This window comes from Odocoileus virginianus, chromosome 29 (genome assembly GCF_023699985.2).
Source record: "Odocoileus virginianus isolate 20LAN1187 ecotype Illinois chromosome 29, Ovbor_1.2, whole genome shotgun sequence".
Classification (NCBI taxonomy): domain Eukaryota; kingdom Metazoa; phylum Chordata; class Mammalia; order Artiodactyla; family Cervidae; genus Odocoileus; species Odocoileus virginianus.
In genome coordinates this window covers 37,116,884-37,139,654 of record NC_069702.1, presented here as the reverse complement: position 1 = coordinate 37,139,654, position 22,771 = coordinate 37,116,884, and the positions used below count along the sequence as shown (strand labels likewise).

The window sequence follows — 22,771 nt, the reverse complement described above, 5'->3', positions numbered from 1 at the left end:
AATAATAATAATTTTCTATTAATGGGTAGGGCTGTGTTCCCTCCCTGTTGTTTGGCCTAAGGCCAAACTGTCAACCCATGCCTCCACTGGAGACTCCTGGATACTCACAGGCAAGTCTGACTCAGTCTCTTGTGGGGACACTGCTCCTTTCTCCTGCCTCCTGTGTGTACAAGGTTTTGTTTGTGCCCTCCAAGAGTCTGTTTCTCCAGTCCTGTGGAAGTTCTGTAATCAAATCCCAGTGGCCTCCATAGTCAAATTCCCTGGGGGTTTTCTGTCCCTTTGCCAGATCCCCAGTTTTGGAAGTCTGCTGTGGGTCCTAGAACTTTCTGAACAGTTCAAGAATTTCTTTGGTATAGTTTTTCTGCAGTTTGTGTGTAGCTAACGTAAACTCTGGGAGTTGGTGATGGACAGGGAGGCCTGGAGTGCTGTGATTCATGGGCTCACAAAGAGTCAGACACGACTGAGTGACTGAACTGAACTGAACTGAACTCTAAGTAAAATTGGAACTGGAATTGCAGTCTTTACTATTGAGTATAGCAAGTTGCAGTTTTTACTATTGAGTATAGCAAGCACCTGATCCCCAGAGTTGCCAACAAAAATCACAGAATTGCACCCTGATATTTCTCTTTTTTGGTATTTCTCAAAAAGGCAGACATCTCACTCTAGCAATTATAGTCCAAGTTCTATATATGTATATATATATATGTGTGTGTGTGTGTGTGTATATATATATATATAACATTTTTAGTGAGCCATAGTTGCTTTACAATGTTATGTTAGCTTCTGCTGTAGAGCAAAGAGAATAAACTCTATATTGTTTTTGAAACATTTAGGTAGCTTAATATAATTTTGTATAGCATTTTTGTAGGTTATCCCTACATGTTAATCTCTGTGACTTTCTTTACCTAATATTGTACTGTATAAGTTAAAATAGTCATTCTAATCATAAACTTAGCATCATAGATGGAAAATTTTGATACCATGGGGATGCATATAGTAGAATAAATATCATGCTGTTATGTTCTGTAAGTTTTCAATATTAATGTAAGTATAGGATTTTCTTTTTAGGCGCAGTTTACAAGTGTTAAATATGATCAATTCTTAGAAATTCTTCTCCATTTCTCTTTTTATATATCCATGGCATTTTTAAAATATTTCTTAGAATTTCATTTTCTGGCTAAAAACTCTCTTTGAATCTTCTAGTTCAGCAGTGTCCGATAGAACTTTCTGTGACAACAGAAATGTTCTAGAACTGCCCTGTCCAATATGGTAGCTACTGAAGTTTCTAAGTATTTGTAATGTAACTAGTGTGACCAAAGGAAATGAATTTTAAACTTAATCTCCTTTTAATGAATTTAAATTTAAATATAAATAAACCCATGTGGCCAGTAACTCCGTATTAGACATTACAGTCAGTTACTCCCTGCTCCATCTCCAAACTTATTTTCACCACATCTATTTTACAGCATAATATTTACTCCTGAAGCATCATCAAATGAATTTAACTGTTCAACATTTATTAGTTTCTGTTATATTCTTTGGGGTGGTAAGAAATTCTGTGTTTTCAGAATGAAAATAGTCTAAAAGTAACTATGGGATCTTTATCAAACACTGTGTCAGGTACTATTCTGAGCACTTGATACATAATGCATCATTTCATTATCACAGGAAACTTACATTGTAATTATCACCATTTTATAGATGTAAAAATTGATACAACCACAGGTAAATTATTAATAATTTTTGCCTAAGATCAAACAGCTAGTAAGTGACTAAGTTAGGATGTAAACCTCAGGCAAACTGGCTTCAAATCCCAGGCTGTCACTCTGTTCTTTACTCTTTTATCACCCTGGAGAGTGAGATTTTTTATCTGTGGTTCGCTTTGTTCAGAATGCATCACAGTTGGAGCCTTTCTAAGAGCTTTACTTTGTATGCATGATATCAGAAACCATTGCCTCTGGCTAGAGGTAAGAGAATAGAGGACCAAGTTTTCTGTTTCTTTTCAGTTCTGTCACAATTCACTGAGAAGCAACTATGTTTAAAAAAAAAAAGATCCAAAATATCCCCTAACTAATCTCTACTAATTTGGTGCTTGGATCTCATTTTATGTGGATGATACTAAATAGTGCATATACGTGATAATACACAGGTGCTGTCTGTTTGCTCCTATTGCTACAAAAGATTGTTCAAAAATTTTTCTCAGTGCGCCATCAGAAATAATTTTAAAGTAGTCTTGTTGATCATTTTCAAAGGCTTAATGTTCTGATTTACCTCAGGTCAATCATCTGCAAGTTAAAATTACTCAGAAGTGTACTGTCCATAATTAAGTAATCTTACCTACTAATATTATAGAATAAGGAGACCTTTAGGTGACATGAAATCTGTCATTTTAAGTATGCCCCCAAGCCTTTTCCAGCTTGCTCATAAGATTTCTCATTCTCTAGAGAAATGTGGTCTCTTAGAAATAAATGTCTCTGTCAAGGCACAAGTAATATGTGCACATGATGAAAAAAAATGGAATATTTTAGTCTCATAAGGGATATTGCAGTATTGTAAAATTGATTTTGTTCCTTGTTATTTAGGTTCTCATGGTCATTTTAGGATTTACCTTCTGGATATAAAGGGAAGATTATGATGCCTTCTAGGGAGGTGGGCGACAGAGGCCTTTGGGAACCAGGAGAATATTTTTCATATGAAATTCTTTGTCATAAAATGCTAATGTTGGTGTTCTTGTCTTTATGTCTATGCATTCTTTAGCTATGAGGATAACAGACCCTTCATCAAGTAAGAATGACCTGAATGGCTGATAAATTCCATTTATCAGTGTGGTCCCATGAACCAGCTGTCAGATCAGTACTGAAAAATCATTAGAGCTTCTGTCATTCACATTGAGGCAGAAGAGCAAACTGTGCAGGAAAATAATCAGGCGTACAACTTCTCTGCAGAATAAATATGCTGCAGGTGTATTGCCAGAGAAATTCTGCTTCACCTCTTTTAATTGGATATCACCTGCCCTTAGTGCCATAGTAATAGCAACTCCATGTGGTACAGACTTGTTTTGCTTTTATTAGCTTTCTCCTTTCATTGTGATGTGCTTCTCTGTGCTGCATATGTCGTCATTTCTGTTGCTTGTTCGGACATCTTTCATCTAAAACTATTTCATGATTTAGTGTTATATCTTCAAACGATTTTCTGGATATGAAACTACTGAGTTACAAATGATACTAATGAAGTTTTTAGGCTAAATATCCAAAAGAAGGGGAAATACCTCCTTCAAAAGTTAAATCTTGCATATGCAAAATAACTTCTTTCAAATTTGACACATATCTTGATTATCGATCATATCTTTTAAGCTTCTGAAACAAAGCTACAAGTCTGTACTAATCTAATAAAAATAAACGTAAATGTTAAGATTTGGGCTTTTTCTCCTTTGTACATTTTAAAATTCTATGTCCTGCAGCAATAAACATAAAAGACTGGCAACCTTTGGGTGGTCTTGCTGTAGACTTTCAGTTTGTTCTTCTGGTGAAGAGTCCTTTGTTTTCATTTTCTCCACAGTACCATTTCACTTACTTCTTCATGCTCTTACTTCTTTTTTCTTTAGAATTTGGGCTCATCACTATTTTATATCATTAACACTTGAGCCCATTATGTGTTTTCTAGTGGATAGCTGACTTGAATATTTTATCCAATCATTTTATTTTTAAAGCTGAATAACAATTTTGTCTTGGTTTAATGGCAACTCTTTCCATTTTTCCTTTTTTCAATATCTGTAAAAACTGAGAGCTTTATCTTGAAAGTTCTCATACTTCTGAATCTGCTTGTGAAACAAGATATTAACTTCTAAGACGTTTTCTAATTCATATATACAAACATGTCACATACATGTTTGTGGCATGGCAAACTTCCTTTAGGGATTCTTTATTCAAGATTATTAATGTTTTAAATTAAGCACATTAAATTTAGTGGATGTTTGCATCTGAAATATAGTGACTGATGGTTATAGAAGGAAAATGGTAAATATTTGAGATTAGTAAGACCTTAATAATATTTGACTACTCTGGGACATATCTTTCTTAAGATGTAGTTCTCTCTGAAAAATTTATTAAACCCAGCTTCAGATTATAGTAAATATATGCAGTTTTCCATCCTTTGTTTTGCAAAGTTTCAATCCCCATAAATATTCATTTCTTAGACAATGCAAGTAGAGGATAATAGTCTGCTGAAAAGAAATATTAGTTTACCATGTTCAGGAAGGTATATTGGGAAAGGAAAGGATGGGCTGAGATTATAGAAATCTAGACTGTTTTGGTCCTATTGTATGTACTTAGAAGTTGAGAAGATTCCATTTTCAATTATTGGATTCCTATCTATTGGAAAGGTCTATTTTATGTTGATAGTGAATACATAGTACATAACCACAAATATATGGACTTTTGTCACCCATTTAGTAGTATTGTGAATGGCAGCTTGGAGGAAACTAAGGGAATGGAGTGAGAGTGAGAATTTGTCTTCCGTTCTGGACTACTTTGTTCATATCTCTCCATCCCATTTTCAACTTCATTATCTCCCATGAGTTTACAGACACTTCAAAGACATGAAGGTGTCCTGAGCCTTTGGGCTTCTTTTCAACAAAGCTGCCAATTGCCTGATTTCCAAATCTAGTCCAACATAACCTAGATGACAGCAATCCAAAGGCTGAAAGAGTAGATGGTTATCTAGAGGGGAATTTTTTTTTTTTTACCATCTACTGTATTTCACATTTGTTCTACATAACTACAGAATCAGACAGATTGAACTTTTGAAATTTATATGTGTTCCATATATTGGTTCCTTCTGTTTTTATCAGTACACACTAAATTTTTTATGGAAAAAAGAGGAAATTTGGAAAAATGGGGTAAAAGTGTATCAGGTGAAGCACTAATGGAAAGAGTCTATAATCAAACAAATGTTATCATACCAATGAGACCAGTGGAGACTAACATAACTTTACAGACTTTCCCCCCTTGCCATTAACCATAATTGCATCTCCATATCATTCACATATGTGCTGCAAATACATGAATAGTTTAATAGTACAAATCTGCTTTTGCTTAAATGAATTTCTGTGTTCATAACATTTTCATTCATGTATATCTCCTCAAGCTTGAAAACTTGTAAGTTCTCATTAAAATCTTGAAGTACTTATACCACCTGTCTTACATTTCCTGTCAATAAAACTTACCGTAACATTTTTTTCAGTGTCAATATTGTTGATATGATATGACTATGTTAATTAAAGACAAACTATTTGATAACCCTTAATTTTCTCTTCTCTTTGCAGGTCATGGGTTATAGGTGCAATAGCTCTTCTCTGCCTATTAGGATTGACCTGGGCCTTTGGACTCATGTATATTAATGAAAGCACAGTCATCATGGCGTATCTCTTCACCATTTTCAATTCTCTACAGGGAATGTTTATATTCATTTTCCATTGTGTCCTACAAAAGAAGGTAAGCTAGAACTCTCTGTTCAGGAACAAATGGCATAAAAAAAAAAAAAAGAATAAATGGCATATATTCTATGATAACAAAACACCCATAGTATGTCATTCTTGATTTTTTTTGTCTCTGAAAAATAAATATATTATTTGGTTAATTTCATGTTTATAATAGAAAAGAAAGACATAAAATGCAAGTGTCAAAGTTGATGAATGTGTTAACAACAAAAGACAGAATCATATTTTGATTTAGACAGTGCACAAAAATAATATTCTTATAGATTTGACCTTATTGTCTTTGATATCATTATTGGCAGACACATGGAATTTGTATATTGGGAAGCAGATGTTCTAAGATGTATGGAGCAAAGAATATACATATATATATATTATATGGCATGGCATAGGAAATATATATTTTTCTATTTTTTATAAAACTAGTGTATTCTAGGAAATATAATATCTAAACAATTTATGATAGAAAGCATTTATTATTTTAGTTAATGGTAAAACACTTGGTAAATATCTCAATGTGTGTGTTAGTTGCTCAGTCATGTCTGACTCCTTGTGACCCCATGGACTTTAGCCCACCATGCTCCTCTCTCCATGGGATTCTCCAAACAAGAATACTGGAGTGAGTTGCCATTCCCTTTTCAAGGGGATCTTCCTGACCCGGGAATCAAACTCAGGTCTCCTGCATTGCACAGATTCTTTACGTCTGAGCCACCAGGGAAACCTGAAGATCTCTGAACTTCTTTAAAACCATGTTTTATTAAAATTTATGATTTTGATGATTAGAATGCAATATTTAATTTTTATAATGGTCTATTTTTTAATTATTTTTCACATCTACAAGGACCTAAATTGCTCATTTTAAAAGTTAATTTTAGCAACTAAACACTTACATTGCTTTTTTTTCATCTCAACATTGATTTTCTCATCTTATACTTCTTAACTCAATTAAAAATGTGGTCTTTATAGTTCTGATCACATAGACTCCTGAGTCAAGACTGTGTCCGAATCCTAGTTCCTCTATTTAATGGCTTATGTGACTTTGGGCCACTTAATTAACATGCATGTGCTCTAGTTTCCTCATGTATAAAATGGAAGTAATAAAATAATTATGATATACTGAGATGTGGCACTGAAGATGAAATGGGGAAATGTGATTTTTTTTTTTTCCTTAGCAACAAGACCTACAGTTTTTCTTCAGAAAATGAAGAGTAAATATATCAGTCTGTATGCTTTTTGGTTTGAGAGACTAAACAAATTTGAGAAATGTGTGTCCACTTACTGAGATGAGTCCAGTTTTATCCTGTTTTCAGCTTTATATGGTGTTAGATACTAAAAATGTGCTGCCATGATATTAAATGTAGGCTAGAATAACAATAACAATGTTAGGCCAGTTAATGTAGGTTACAGAAAACAGGTTATGATGTTAGAATGGATGAATCTTCCTAAATACTTAATGTGCATACACCCCAAATTGCAATCATTTAACCTAATAAATGTTTATTTGTTTTTATTCATGGCCCAATTGATGCAGGTGCCTAATGGAGGGACATAGCCAGTGACAGCTCAACTAACCTCACTATTTGATTTCCATAGTTACTTTGGGTGTTGTTATCTAGCAGATAATCTGAGAAAAAGAGAGGGGACCTTGTATAAAAAGTCTGGAAATGGTTCATATCATTTCCACTCACATTCTATCAGATAGGACACCATCAGTAGTACCACCCAAACTGCAAACAAGGCTGGGAAACATAGTCTACCTCCTGTACCCCAGGAAGGTGAGGAATTGGGTATTATAATGCAAACAGCTAGCAATTGATCACAGTTGATCAGTGTGAAGACTCGGGGACATGAGTGACGAGTAAGAATAGACATGGAAGAAAGTGTCTGAGAAGAATGAATGAAAAGATAATATCTGAATTAAAGATATGGGGGAAGTGTCCAGAAGTAGACAGTGGTCAGTATTATAAAACACTGCAGAGAAGTCAGAAAGACTTGAAAAGATTTCTAGATTTTGTTAGAAAGGAGCCATAATTGATTGTCAAGAGAAATATGTAAAAAGTTGGAAGCAAAATCAGGAAAAGGTAGCTTTTGTTCATGTAAATAAGGGAATATTGGGCCATCATAGTTAGTTATATTAACATTTTCAAATAAAATAAACTGGATTTGCCCATTATTTTCTGTATTAGCTGGAAACTTTAAGTTTCAATGTGAGTGTTGAAATTTTCTGTAGAACAGAAAAGATTTTTGTGCTTTATACATGAATTATTTTGATTGGGATTATTTTCATTAGCCAGTACCTATTAGTTTTCCCAATTATTTTTTTATTATGTCCAAAATACATGTCACTGTTTTGATATCCAGGTAGAGATACCAAACCTCAGAAACCAATAACAAATTATAGTTTTTAGTATATTAAACATATTTAACAGAGGTGGATTTTTAAAAACATACACATCATCAAGCTCAATTTTGTGAATCCTTACAAGAGAGTACAGTAAACTACAGTTTTCTTCCTGATTCATTCATTCACTGATGGAGAGTTTGGTTGCTTCCATATCTTGGCTGTTGTAAATAGTGCTTCAGTGAAGCAGATATCTCTTATGGGTATGCAGATATCTCTTTAAGATCCTGATTTTGTTTCCTTGGGATATAAGCCCAGAAGTGGGATTGCTGAATCATATGGTAGTTCTATTTTCAATTTTGTGAGGAACCTTCATATTGCTTTCCATAACAGCTGTATGTATTTCTATGACCACCAACAGGGCACAATAGCTCTCTTTCTTCCATACTCTCACCAATTCTTATGGTTTAGTCTCTAAGTCATGTCTGACTCTTTGCAACCCCATGGGCTGTAGCCCACCAAGCACCTCTATCCATGAAATTTCCCAGGCAAAAATACTGGAGTGGGTTGCCATTGCCTTCTCCAGAGAATCTTCCTGGCCCAGGGATGGAACATATGTCTCCTGTGTCTCCTGCATTGCAGGCAAATTATTTACCCCTAAGATACCAGAGGAACACCAATTCTTATCTCTTGCCTTCTTCATGATAACCATTCTAACATATATGAAAGAAAGTGAAGTAGCTCAGTCGTGTCTGACTCTTTGCAACCCCGTGGACTGTAACCTACCAGGCTTCTCCCTCCATGGGATTCTCCAGGCAAGAGTACTGGAGTGGGTTGCCATTTCCTTCTCCAGGGGATCTTCCTGACCCAGTAATCAAACCTGGGTCCCCGTCATTGCAGGTAGATGCTTTAACCTCTGAGCCTCCAGTGATATCTAATTGTGATTTTGATTTTCATTTTTCTAATTAGTTATCTTGAGTATCTTTTCATGCTAGCCATTTGTATGTCTTCCTAAAAAAAAAGTCTATTCATTTCTTTTGTTCATTTTTTAGTTGGATTGTTTGGGGGGGCTACTTTTGAGATGTATGAGTGCTTTGTATATTATTGGTTTTAACTACTTATCAGATATATACTTATCAGATATGATTGGCAAATATTTTCTTCCATTCTGTAGATAGCCATTCAACTCTGTTTCTTTCGCTGTGCAGCAGCTTTTTGTTTGATGTAGTGCAACTTATTACTTTTTGTTTTATTGCTTATTCTTTCTATGTGTGTGTGTTAGTAGCAGAGTTGTGTCCAACTCTTTGCCATCCCATGGATTGTATCTCACTAGGCTTCTCTGTTCATGGAATTCCCCAGGAAAGAATACTAAAGAGTAGATTGCCATTTCTTCCTCCAGAGGATCTTCACAACCCAGGGATTGAACCCGGGTCTCCCACATTACAGGCAGATTCTTTACTGTCTGAGCCAGCAGAGAAGCCCATGACAAACATTTGGTGAGGTGTAGTCCTCTCCAGGAGTCCACAGATGGCTTCTTTTGTATTGAAAGCTACCTTATGTCCAGCACAGTTGCAGCTGCTCATGAGACCAGACTTCAGGAGAAAAGAGGCTCATTTTCTTATGTATAAGCAGCCTAAGGGGCAGGTGTCTAACTTAACACACACGTCCAAGAGCTTTTGGATGCCCTCCAGTTAGGGCACTTGGCATCTTTGGCATATCCCTCTGCCTGCTCTAGCTCTGGGTGCCATCTTTTTTTCTTTTTTTCCTCTCCACGGGTGTCATAAATTTGTAAAAAAAAAAAAAAATTGATTGATTTATTTAATAAATTCCAAGCCTGGGGATTCCCTGGGGGTCCAGTAGCCAGGACTCAGCACTCCCAATGCAGGGTGCCCTGTTTGATCCCGAGTCAGGGAACGAGGTCTTACACACAGCAACTAAGAGTTCACAAATTAGATGTTGTGTGTGGTACAAGATAGTGAGGTTCAGTTTCATTCATCTTCATGTGGTTATCCAGTTTTCCTAATGCCATTTATTAAGAGATTGTATTTTCCCCATTATTTATTCATAGCTTTTTTATCACATATTAGTTGACTGTATCAGTCCAGTTCAGTTGCTCAGTCATGTCTGATCTTTGCGACCCAAGGACTGCAGCACCTCAGGCTTCCCTGTCTATCACCAGCTCTCAAGCTTGGTCAAACTCATGTCCATTGAGTTGGTGATGCCATCCAACCATCTCATCCTCTGTTGCTCCATTTGCCTCCGACCTTAAATCTTTCCCAGCATCAGGGTCTTTTCCAAGTAGTCAGTTCTCTGCATCAGGTGGCCAAACTATTTGATGGCCAAAGAGTTTCAGCTTCAGCATCACTCCTTCCAATGAATATTCAGGACTGATTTCCCTTAGGATTCACTGGTTGGATCTCCTGGGCAGTCCAAGGGACTCTCAAGAGTCTTACCCAATACCACAGTTCAAAAGCATCAATTCTTTGACACTCAGCTTTCTTCATAGTCCAACTATCACATCCATGCATGACTACTGGAAAAAACATAGCTTTGACTAGATGGACCTTTGTTGGCAAAGTAATGTCTCTGTTTTCAATACTAGGTTTGTCATAGCTTTTCTTCCAAGAAGCAAGCATCTTTTAATTTCGTGGCTGCCGTCACCATCTGCAGTGACTTTGGAGCCCTCCAAAAAATAGTCTCTCTCTGTTTCCATAGTTTCCCCATCTATTTGTCATGAAGTAATGAGACTGGATGCCATGATCCTCATTTTTGAATGTTGAGTTTTAAGCCAGCTTTTTCACTCTTTTTCACTTTCATCAACAGGCTCTTTAGTTCTTCTTCATTTTCTGCCATAAGGGTGGTATCATCTGCATATACAAGGTTATTGATATTTCTCCCAGCAGTCTTGATTCCAGCTTGTGCCTCATCCAGCCTGGCATTTCTCATGATGTCTGCATATAAGTTAAATAAGCACGGTGACAATATACAGCCTTGATGTACTCCTTTCACAATTTGGAACCAGTCTGTTGTTCCACGTCCAGTTCTAGCTGTTGCTTCTTGACCTGCATATAGGTTTCTCCGGAGGCAGGTCAGGGGGGTTGGTATTCCCATTTCTTTAAGAATGTTCCAGATTGTTGTGATCTATACAGTGAAAGGTTTTGCCATAATCAGTAAAGCAAAAGTAGATGTTTTTCTGATGGTATTCTCTTGCTTTTTCTATGAACCAATGTTGGCAATATGATCTCTGGTTCCTCTGCCTTTTCTAAATCTAGCTTGAACATCTGGAAGTTCATGGTTTACACACTGATGAAGCCTCACTGGGAGAATTTTGAGCATTACTTTGCTAGCGTGGGAGATGAGTGCAATTGTGCCATAGTTTGAACATTCTTTACCATTGCCTTTCTTTGGGATTGGAATCACAACTGACCTTTTCCAGTCCTGTGGCCACTGCTGAGTTTTCCAAATTTGCTGGCATTTTGAGTGCAGCACTTTCACAGCATCATCTTTTAGGATTTGAAATAGCTCAACTGGAATTTCATCACTTCCACTAGCTTTGTCCGCAGTGATTCTTCCTAAGGCCCATGTGACTTCACATTGCAGGATGTCTGGCTCTAGGTGAGTGATCACACCATTGTGGTTACCTGGGTTATGAAGATCTTTTTTATATAATTCTTCTGTGTATTCTTGCCACCTCTTCTTAATACATCTGTTAGGTATATACCATTTCTGTCCTTTATTTTGGCCATCTTCGCATGAAATATTCCCTTGGCATCTCTAATTTTCTTGAAGAGATCGCTAGTCTTTCCCATTCTATTGTTTTCCTCTATTACTTTGCATTGATTGCTGAGGAAGTCTTTCTTATCTCTCCTTGCTATTCTTTGGAACTCTGGATTCAAATGGATATATCTTTCCTTTTCTCCTTTGCCTTTCACTTCTCCTTTTCTCAGCTATCTGTGAAGCCTCCTCAAATAACCTTTTTAGCTTTCTGCATTTCTTTTTCTTGGGGATGGTCTTGATAACTACCTCCTGTACAATGTCATGAACCTCTATCCATAGTTCTTCAGGCTCTCTGTCTATCAGATCTAATCCCTTGAATCTATTTCTTACTTCCACTGTATATTCGTAAGGGATTCGATTTAGGTCCAGCCTGAATGGTCTAGTTTCCCTACTTTCTTCAATTTAAGTCTGAATTTGGCAATAAGGAGTTCATGATCTGAGCCACAGTCAGCTCCCAGTCTTGTTTTTGCTGACTGTATAGAGCCTCTCTATCTTTGGCTGCAAATAATATAATCAATTTTATTTTGGTAGTGATCATCTGGTGATGTCCATGTGTAGAGTCATCTCTTGTGTGTTGGAAGCGGATGTTTTTACTATGACCAGGTATAGGCAAGGGTTTATTTATGGGCTCACAATCTGTTCCATTGGGCTTGTATTGTGGCTCAGCTTGTAAAGAATTTACTTGCAATGCGGGAGACCTGGGCTTGACCCCTGTGTTGGGAAGATATCTGGAAAAGGGAAAGGCTACCCACTCCAGTATTCTGGCCTGGAGAATCCATGGACTGTATAGTCCATGGGGTCACATGGAGTCAGACATGACTGAGCAACTTTCACTTCAAAATCTGATCCTTTGTCTATTGATCTACTTTTCCAATACCATACTGTTGTGATTTCTATAGTTTTATGGTATGGTGTGCAATCTGCAATGTGATGCCTCCGTCTTTGTTCTTTTTTCTCAGGATTTCTTTGGCTGTTTGGAGTCTTTGGTGGTTCTGTACATATTTAAGAATATCTTTTTCTGTATCTGTGAAAAATATTGGAACTTTTATAGAAACTGCATTGAACCTATGAACAGCTTTGGTTCTTATGGACATTTTAACAGTCTTATTTCTTGTAGGAGGTTTTTCTTAAGCCATCTGACTGATTTCAGTAATATGCTCATCTTATGTAGTACTCATATTTGAATAGAGAAATGTGAAATATTCCATTTTTTATATCATTTATTTTATAGGATTATTTGTTGATTGATTCAACTCATTAATGAAAAAAAATCAAACTTTGAATTGTCAGTCATTTTCTAGAGTGTAGGTTATATGATTGTTTCACCAACATCTCTACTTTGTCATTAAGGTTGTCACATTTTCTTTGTTGTTAACTCAATTGTGTGAAACTTCCCAGAAAGTTTCATAATTATTTTATTTCTGATCATAGAGTATAAAAGAAATATTCCTTGGGCTGGTATATTTTCTTTTCCATGTTTATATATTCTAGAACAACCTCATGTTGAATAGTCACATGCCATATTTGATTGGGATAAGATGTTGTATCATGTGAAATAGTGGATTAGAATATGCAAATGACTAAATTGTCAAATAAGTTATTTTATAATCTGGAGAGATACCTCTCATGGAGATGGCACATGTTATTTTTGCTTTTTTCTTTTTAACACACATACTCACCACTTCAAATCTAATCATAGAAAAATAAGGTCTGTAATGATTCAGTAAGTAATATAGCTAAATGTGGTACTAGGTATCACTAGATATCTTTATTTACTGATTATTTATATAATCAGTTCAGAACATTTAACCTTTTTGGTAAATTTCCATGGTGAATTCCTGCTTATATAATATTGCTCCCATTGTAAGTAACAGAAATGGAAGTGGTTCCCTTTCTTCTTCTCTCTCTAATAGCCCCTCTCTCCCCAAAATATTTGTTTAGATTTAAATCACTTCACCAAAAATCACTTCCTCTTCTAAGGAGAAAAGCATCACTTGTTGAGTTCATTAGGAAAAACAAAATAGGATATAGGTTATAGTGAAAATTTAGGTTCTAGGAGATATTTCATAAATAGAATACAAGTTACTAAACTGTAATTGATAATGCTTCCCTATGGATGGAGATTATTTTAAGTTTCCTCAAATTCTAATTAGATATTTGTCCTCATTTTCTCAAGAAACAAAGAATGAGATAATTTAATTGATTACTTTAATAATATATTATGCCTTATGTTGGTTATATCAATATTAGAAGTGTGGCATCTTAGTGAGAGCTTTCTGATCATAGAGCACCCATGAGATTTGGATATTTTCACATAATGCATATCACTTAACCTTTTCAGTCTTTCAGCTTACTTTCATTGCTTAATCTTTTTAGTGTTCTTATTTGTAAAATGTCAGTAATAATTATTTCCCAGATTCATTTTGAGGGAGGAACCTAGCATAGTTCCTAGCAAAGAATGTTTAAGATGGAGAAGCTTCTTCATCTCACCCTCCCATCTCACCCTCACACATATTTTCAACATGCATACAACACACACACACACACACAGAGAAGCGGTCACAGACTTATTTTAAAAAACAAAATATGGATTGTCTTGTAAATAGTGAATAAAAATGATGATTTCTAATTAATGATAAATGGCATAAAACTTAGTTGGAAACAATATAATTTAAATATATTAAAATATGTAATTTTGGCATAACCAATGGAAGGCTTCAAAGATTAGCACATCATGCCTCTTTGTTCTGCTCACACTGAGCACCTTTTTTCTCTTATCTATCCTATTTTTCAACTTAATTCACTAAACCAACAAATTCCAACATATATATATGTATATATTTAATTTATTTATTTTTTAATTAAAGAATAATTGCTTTACAGAATTTTGTTGATTTCTTTCAAACCTCAGCATGAATCAGCCATAGGTATACATATGAAGATTATCTCAGAAGTATTCTTCTCTGGGAAGCCTTTCTTGGTCCCTCTCTACTTCTATCAGGCACTTCTTTTCCATGCTTCGATTCACATGACTTTGTATCATTGTTCCTATCACATAATTTAGTGAATGTGAATTCTTCAAACAAATCTGAATATAGTCAGTCTCTGATTTTTCCTTATTATAGATAGAGTGAACTGTAACATATTGAGATAATATTTAATTTCAAACACTAACTTTAATGTATCACCCACACTTCTTACTTTTTCTTGATTCTAAGTAACATTTCTCAGGAAAGCATGTTTTTATGTTTGTTTTAAATAACATTACGTTATCACAAATTCTGAAAACTATGGACTCATGTGAAATCAATGAAATGCTAAAGATAATATATGTACAATATTATTTCATAATGAATGTAAAATTTGTGAATGTAAAACCAGTAAGTTATCCTATAATATGTTTTAATTGATAAACAAGTAATTGGCATTTATTTTTCTTGATGTCACTAGTGGAGATATGATTTTGAACAACTTCTGTTTATCTTTGTAAGTCTTATTTGATTAAATTGATTTCCCCTAGAATTGTTGATATATTTTCTTGTTTGGAAGTATCAGCTAAAAAATGTATATCTCCTTTTTATATTGTAATTTTTATACTACAACAAGGATTAATTAGTTAATTGCAGTCCTACATTGAAAAAACTCATACTTCTCTGTAATTATTGAATTTTGATGGAGGTCTTCCCTCACAGTTCAGTTGGTAAAGACTCTGTCTGCAATGCAGGAGACCCAGGTTCAATTCTTGGTTTGGGAAGATTCACTGGAGAAGGAAATGGCAACCCATTCCAGTATTCTTGCCTGGAAAATTCCATTGGCAGAGGAGACTGGCAGGCTATAGTCCATGGGGTTATAAGAGTTGGAGATGAGTTAGTGACTAAACCACCACCATTCTGAGGGAATAAATTTTAAATATTTTTAATTTTATATTCTCAAATTGACAATTTACCTCTTTTAAGAGAAATAAATTTCAAAGAAATATAAATTATTTAAAAATGCTTAGCGCAACACATTCTTTTTTTCTGCTCTGTCTTTAAATATTCTGTCTCCTCTTTCTCTCTCACTGGTTTCCATTTCCTTTTCTAACTTCCTGGCTAGACCTCTGCCTAAATAATAATTGCACCTAATAGGAATACATTGTAGCAGATCTGTGAAGCTAAAAATAGTATAGAAGAGGCTTAAGTTTTTGTTTTTCCAACTAAGAGATTATATCCTTATGGTGTGGTTGAGTATATGTGTGTTTATGTGTTTTAAAAAGTCCAGTTATACAAATTTCAATCTTGACAGTATGGATATTATTTTATATTGTAAAAAAAACATACAAAATGTATTCTGAACAGACTTTCTTATTTATATCTGTAGGGCAAAAGTTTTTTAACTATATGAAAATAAAACTCACATGCATTTCTATTTCTACCTGAAATGAATTCCTTGCTAATAGAAGTTAATGTTTTTGACTAGGTACGAAAAGAGTATGGGAAATGCCTGCGAACGCATTGCTGTAGTGGAAAGAGTACAGAGAGCTCCATCGGCTCAGGGAAAACATCTGGTTCTCGAACTCCTGGGCGCTACTCCACAGGCTCGCAGGTAAACAATATTTGTTAGTTAAAATGAAATAGCTCTTATCTGTATTCTGTTATGCGTTGCTGTCCTTTCTTGATGAGATTTATTTTCTATCCCAAGCATTTAACACAACACATTTTTGTTGTTTTGTTTTAATGTGTCTCAAATGAGAATGGTTATGACAGAAATTTAAGAAACCAAAGTGCAGAAAGATTTGAAGTTTAGAGTCTAAGTTTGTATAGTAATTCATGATTTCAGATTGTTCCTAGTTGCATGAAAAATGAAGGTGAGGAAAGGAATTTGGCATTTCACCTAAAATTCTAAGAAAGTAATATTTTACATAAATGTTCTTGAATTAATTACTTCTTTTAACTAGTCTAATAATTCTTTATTGTATACTGAAAATAATTACTTGTTAAATAGTAGGTTTAATCAGTTCAGTTCAGTTCAGTCACTCGGTTGTGTCCGACTCTTTGCGACCCCATGAACTGCACCAAGCCAGGCCTCCCTGTCCATCACCAACTCCCAGAGTTTACTCAAACTCATGTCCATTGTGTCGGTGATGCCATCAGCCATCTCCTCCTCTGTTGTCCCCTTCTCCTCCTGCCCTCAATCTTTCCCAGCATCAGGGTCTTTTCCTGTGAGTCAGCTCTTTACATCAGGTGGCCAAAGTACTGGAGTTTCAGCTTCAACATCAGTCCTTCCAATGAACACCCAGGACTGATCTCCTTTAGGATTGACTGGTTAGATTTCCTTGCAGTCCAAGGGACTCAAGAGTCTTCTCCAACACCACAGTTCAAAAGCATCAATTTTTCAGTGCTCAGCTTTCTTTGTAGTCCAACTCTCACATCCATACATGACCACTGAAAAAACCATAGCCTTAACTAGATGGACCTTTGTTGGCAAAGTAATGTCTCTGTTATTCAATATGCCATCTAGGTTGGTCATAACTTTCCTCCCAAGGAGTAAGCATCTTTTCATTTCATTGCTGCAATCCCCATCTGCAGTGATTTTGGAGCCCAGAAAAATAAATTTAGCCACTGTTTCCACTGTTTCCCCATCTATCTGCCATGAAGTGATGGGACCAGATGCCCTGATCTTAGTTTTCTGAATGTTGAGCTTTAAGCCAACTTTTTCACTCTCCTCTTTCACTTTCATCAATAGGTTCTTTAGTTCTTCTTCACTTTCTGCCATAGAAAGTTATAACTCATTTCATGTTGTATGCTAGTAGGTCAAAGGACAATTCAGGGAGTGAAGAATACCAAAATAGCATCATTGGTTTAACTGATCAAAGTGCTTACTCCCATGAGTCCAGCACTTCAGTTCAGTTCAGTTCAGTCTCTCAGTCGTGTCTGATTCTTTGTGACCCCATGAACTGCAGCACGTCAGGCCTCCCTGTCCATCACCAACTCCCGGAGTTTACCCAAACCCATGTCCATTGAGTTGGTGATGCCATCAACCATCTCATCCTCTGTTGTCCCCTTCTTCTCCTGCCTCAATCTTTCCCAGCATCAGGGTCTTTTCAAATGAGTCAGCTCTTTGCATCAGGTGGCCAAAGTATTGGAGTTCCAGCTTCAACATCAGCACAAGATATATTAATAATGACTGTTTCATCCCTCTCAAAGGAAATTCTGAGCTTTTAAGTAATTTGTCTTCCATTTTCCACACAATGTCAGTCCAAAGGTTATTATGTAGAAATTTAAGCAACTCTAGGATGCTAAAATGCACCAAATAAAAGACATATGTGGGTCATGCATGAGGGAGTTTGAGTTCCAATTACCAAACTAATATTTCTAAGAATATATGGTTCAGTGGGAAAAACAATCATTTTTGTAGTGTTGTTAATTGAAATTTTCTGAAGAAGACTTGAATTGAAAATCCAAAATAAATTTATAAATCAAGAACATATTTTAACTCTATTAACTCAACCTGCTAAATTTATTTATTTTAATTTGGTAATTATGTATATATACATATATATAATAAAAAGATAATTTGTTCTTTGACTAATTCCAATTGGCTTATAAATAAGAGGTTCAGTTTCCCTAAACAATTCCATTCATAGGCTTAGAAAATTAAGTATCCTTGTAATCTTTAATTATAATATCACTTGCCAAGCTAATATATCTGATTCTCTAAAACACATTCATTGTCAGGCTGGACAGTTATACACACTGAACTAGCACTTGAAAAACTCTTATAAACCAAAGACAATAAATAATATTCTCAGAAATATTATCATCACACTAAAGGAGTTATGTTTTATTTTATAAATAGAACCACATATCTATTATCAATCTAATAGTTCCAACTAAACATTTTAGAACTAACATGTGACTGTCAAACCTATCAGTTATATGTTAGTTTTAGAATGTTTATTTTTATTTTGACAAGTTATCTTGACACTTAGCAACCACAAATTATCATAATGATCATGGAACTTATTCCCACAGATAATAGGCAGTTATTTAAAATTTGAATTTATTTTATTATTTCTATGCCTTAGTATGGTTGCAAAGTTGTAAATTAAGGAATCAAATGTACCAAATTAGATGGACTGAAATTTCTGAGTTAGGACTAGTAAATTGTCATTCAGAATCTGAGTTTCTTGTAAGAGTGGAGGGACACGTGGATACTTTCTATATGACCTTCTTGTGATCCATTCTTTCATTTTCAACCTGATAAATTTTTACCTCTCTTTTTTTTGTAATCGTGTTTTCAACAATTTTAAATTGAAATTTCTGAGATTCTACAGAATGTCATTTAACTTGATTTGTTTCTGCATTCCTTTCATAAAACTGAGCTCATCTACCATTATCCCACAACCGCTTTATTGGCAGATGTCTTCAGTGAAATCATAATATTTTGGAGTTTCATGCATTATGTTAGAACAGAGTTGTGCAATGTTTAGCATTACTTCTAACCCACAAGATAAAATACTGCAGCTTAAAAGAACAATCATAAACTTTGTGAGTGGGTAGAACTTGTTTTAATTCTAGCCTTGCCATATTCCTACCAGCTGTGACACAAAACAAGTCATTAAATCTCACTAGCCCTCAGTTTTTTCATAAGTAAAGTGGTTTCTGATTTCTTACATCATTAGGAAGATTAAGCTAATATATACAAAACATGACAAATTGTATATGCTCAAAAAGTTGGAATTGATATCACTTACTAGGGGTATTATTGCAGACTATAATTTCAGGTATACATTTTAAAGCTGTGTCTTTTTTTTTTTACTTTTATAGCTATAACATCACAATTATAATATTGGGAAGAAAAACCTCATGTTGTTTTCTAGTGCTTAATGTAATACAGATTCTGTTTAACTTTGACAGTCTAACACTATATAAAGTAATATTACTTAAATATAGTCTGTTTATATAGAAATAATAAATATTTTACATTAACTTTTAAATTCCATGAGCAACATCTAAAACACTCACTTATATTGAGGTAAAATTTTGAGAGCATAGGTGTCTTTTTCCACATCAGAGGACTTCTAAAATAACAATCACTATTTTTTGTTAAGAAAATTTGGATTTATGTTATAAAATGCCAAGCAATCTTATAAGCTCTGGTGATAAAATGGTTAAAAGACAACTTCCTCCAAGATCTGGGGCTTTCATACTAACTGTAAAAGGCAGAAAATTTATTAACAATCAAATAAACCAACAGAAAATACCAGATTATAAAAGTTGGTGCAGAACCAAATATGGCCATATGATGCATAAAGTCCAGGTGGTTACTTGGATTAAGTGCTAGGCAAAGACTGTTTGGAGAAATGACAGGAAGGATGTTCAGGGAAAGAGAATTTCAGGTGAGTGCATCAAATATAAAGCCATTTAGGTAGGTAAGAACTTGAAACTTTGGGAGTAGGAAGAATGTCATTGGTTCAAGTGGTGTGTGAATGGGAGATGAAGTTGAAGAAAGCTGGGAGATGGATCCTTAGGTATTTGTAAGAGACCTGGAGTTTTGATTTTATTTTGACTATTTAGAAAGTTAAGGATATAATTTAGAAAAGGGGGTGATAGGAAATCACCCACATGTAATAAAATCATGTGCTACTGTGTAGGTAATGGAGGGATGTGATTTTCAAGACTAAAAAGTAGAAATCCTCTCAATTTATTGATCTCCCAGTGGTAATCACTTATAAAAGGTTGGTTTATAAAAACTCTGCTTTCTAATACCATACACAAAAATAAACTCAAAATGGATTAAAGATCTAAATGTAAGACCAGAAACTATAAAACTCCTAGAGGAGAACATAGGCAATACACTCTCTGACATAAATTGCATCAGGATCCTCTATGACCCACCTCCCAGAATATTGGAAATAAAAGCAAAAATAAACAAATGGGACCTAATGAAACTTAAAAGCTTTCGCACAACAAAGGCAACTATAAGCAAGGTGAAAAGACAGCCCTCAGGTTGGGAGAAAATAATAGCAAACGAAGCAACAGACAAAGGATTAATCTCAAAAATACAAAAGCAGCTCCTGCAGCTCAATTCCAGAAAAATAAAAGACCCAATCAAAAAATGGGCCAAAGAACTAAACAGACATTTCTCCAAAGAAGACATACAGATGGCTAACAAACACATGAAAAGATGTTCAACATCACTCATTATCAGAGAAATGCAAATCAAAACCACAATGAGGTACCATTACACGCCAGTCAGGATGGCTGCTATCCAAAAGTCTACAAGCAATAAATGCTGGAGAGGGTGTGGAGAAAAGGGAACCCTCTTACACTGTTGGTGGGAATGCAAACTAGTACAGCCACTATGGAGAACAGTGTGGAGATTCCTTAAAAAACTGGAAATAGAACTGCCATATGACCCAGCAATCCCACTCATGGGCATACACACCGAGGAAACCAGATCTGAAAGAGACACGTGCACCCCAATGTTCATCGCAGCACTGTTTATAATAGCCAGGACATGGAAGCAACCTAGATGCCCATCAGCAGACAAATGGATAAGGAAGCTGTGGTACATATACACCATGGAATATTACTCAGCCATTAAAAAGAATTCATTTGAATCAGTTCTAATGAGGTGGATGAAACTGGAGCCCATTATACAGAGTGAAGTAAGCCAGAAAGATAAACACCAATACAGTATACTAACGCATATATATGGAATTTTAAAAGATGGTAACGATAACCCTATATGCAAAACAGAAAAAGAGACACAGATGTACAGGACAGACATTTAGACTCTGTGGGAGAAGACGAGGGTGGGATGTTCTGAGAGAATAGCACTGAAACAAGTATACTATCAATGGTGAAACAGATCACCAGCCCAGGTTGGGTGCATGAGACAAGTGCTCAGGGCTGGTGCACTGGGAAGACCCAGAGGGATGGGATGGGGCAGGAGGCAGGAGTGGGGATCGGGATGGAGAACACATGTAAATCCATGGCTGATTCATGTCAATGTAGGGCAAAAACCACTACAATATTGTAAAGTAATTAGCCTCCAACTAGTAAAAATAAATGAAAAAAATTAATTAAAAAAATAAAAACTTTGAACTGAAGTATTGTTCTTTCCACCTTGACCTTTCATTAATTGTTCTGTCATCTATTTTCATTTGTTTTGTTAAATTTGTAGATGTATTTGCTTTTGTTATACAGTATTTTAAACAAAAAATATATGCACCATAGATTAAATTGTGAAGTGTAGTAATAAAATCAACATCTGTGAACTCACCATCAAACTTAGGAAATAGAGTATTTGCCGTATGTTTTTCCCTTCTTGAAACTTCTCCCTAAGCAATCCCTGTATCTCCCTACCAGAGACAATCTCCTAACCTTTGTTCATAATTTTCATGACTTATTCTAAACATTTCTTCACCTCTCCAAAAGATGTTCATTACTTCACCTTCTTAAAATATTTCTTTAAAATGATATCTTATTGTGTGTAATCTTCTGTGACTTGCTTTATTCACTAGCATATTCTAAAGCTTGTCCCGGTCCTTTCTGTGAACATTTAAGTATAAACTTAATGCTATATACTATATATTTTTCTCTGCTTTCAATACTTTACCCTTTCTTCTTTTACTTTTTCAATTATAATTTGATATAGTGTAATAAGTTCTAATCTCCTAAATCAGGAGCCAAATGATTGAAGTCAAATATTGGTTATACCACTTATTAGGTCTGTGATATTGTACATGTTAACCTCTAAATCTCAATTTTGTAATGAATAGGAGAGTACATACCTCAGGGAATTCTTGGGAGATTTCAGTAAGTGAATACATGAAAAACACATGATAGAGCCTAGAAGAATTGATTGAAATATTTGTTATATTTGTAATATATATTTTATACACACACAGTAATTATTATATATCAGTACAATTTCAGATGAACAAAAAAAGGACAGAATTTTTATTTTACTTTTTTCTTTTGGCTGCATCAGGTGGCCAATGGAATCTTAGTTCCCTGACCAGGAATTGAACCTGGGCCTTCAGCAGTGAAAGCGTGGATTCCTAATCATTCAACCACCAGGAAATTCCCAACCTTTCTGTTTTTTAGAGCATCAAAACTAATGCAGACATTGGACATTAAATATAAATATAAGAAATAATTATAATAATA

At 35.0% G+C, this 22,771-nt stretch overlaps 1 protein-coding gene across 33 annotated transcripts in view; it reads left to right on the top strand.

The window, feature by feature from the left end:
- The window catches only part of ADGRL3 (adhesion G protein-coupled receptor L3), a 912,058-nt gene that overhangs the window by 852,183 nt on the left and 37,104 nt on the right, over nucleotides 1-22,771 (top strand). For 21 of the 33 annotated variants that reach the window (XM_070458356.1, XM_070458372.1, XM_070458357.1 and 18 more), the window contains 3 exons: nucleotides 2,758-2,784; nucleotides 5,324-5,492; nucleotides 16,071-16,196. In XM_070458356.1, the coding sequence (XP_070314457.1) occupies nucleotides 2,758-2,784; nucleotides 5,324-5,492; nucleotides 16,071-16,196 (322 nt within the window). The remainder of the gene's footprint in view (nucleotides 1-2,757; nucleotides 2,785-5,323; nucleotides 5,493-16,070; nucleotides 16,197-22,771) is intronic. The other 12 variants (XM_070458374.1, XM_070458369.1, XM_070458375.1 and 9 more) reach the window with 1 other exon arrangement.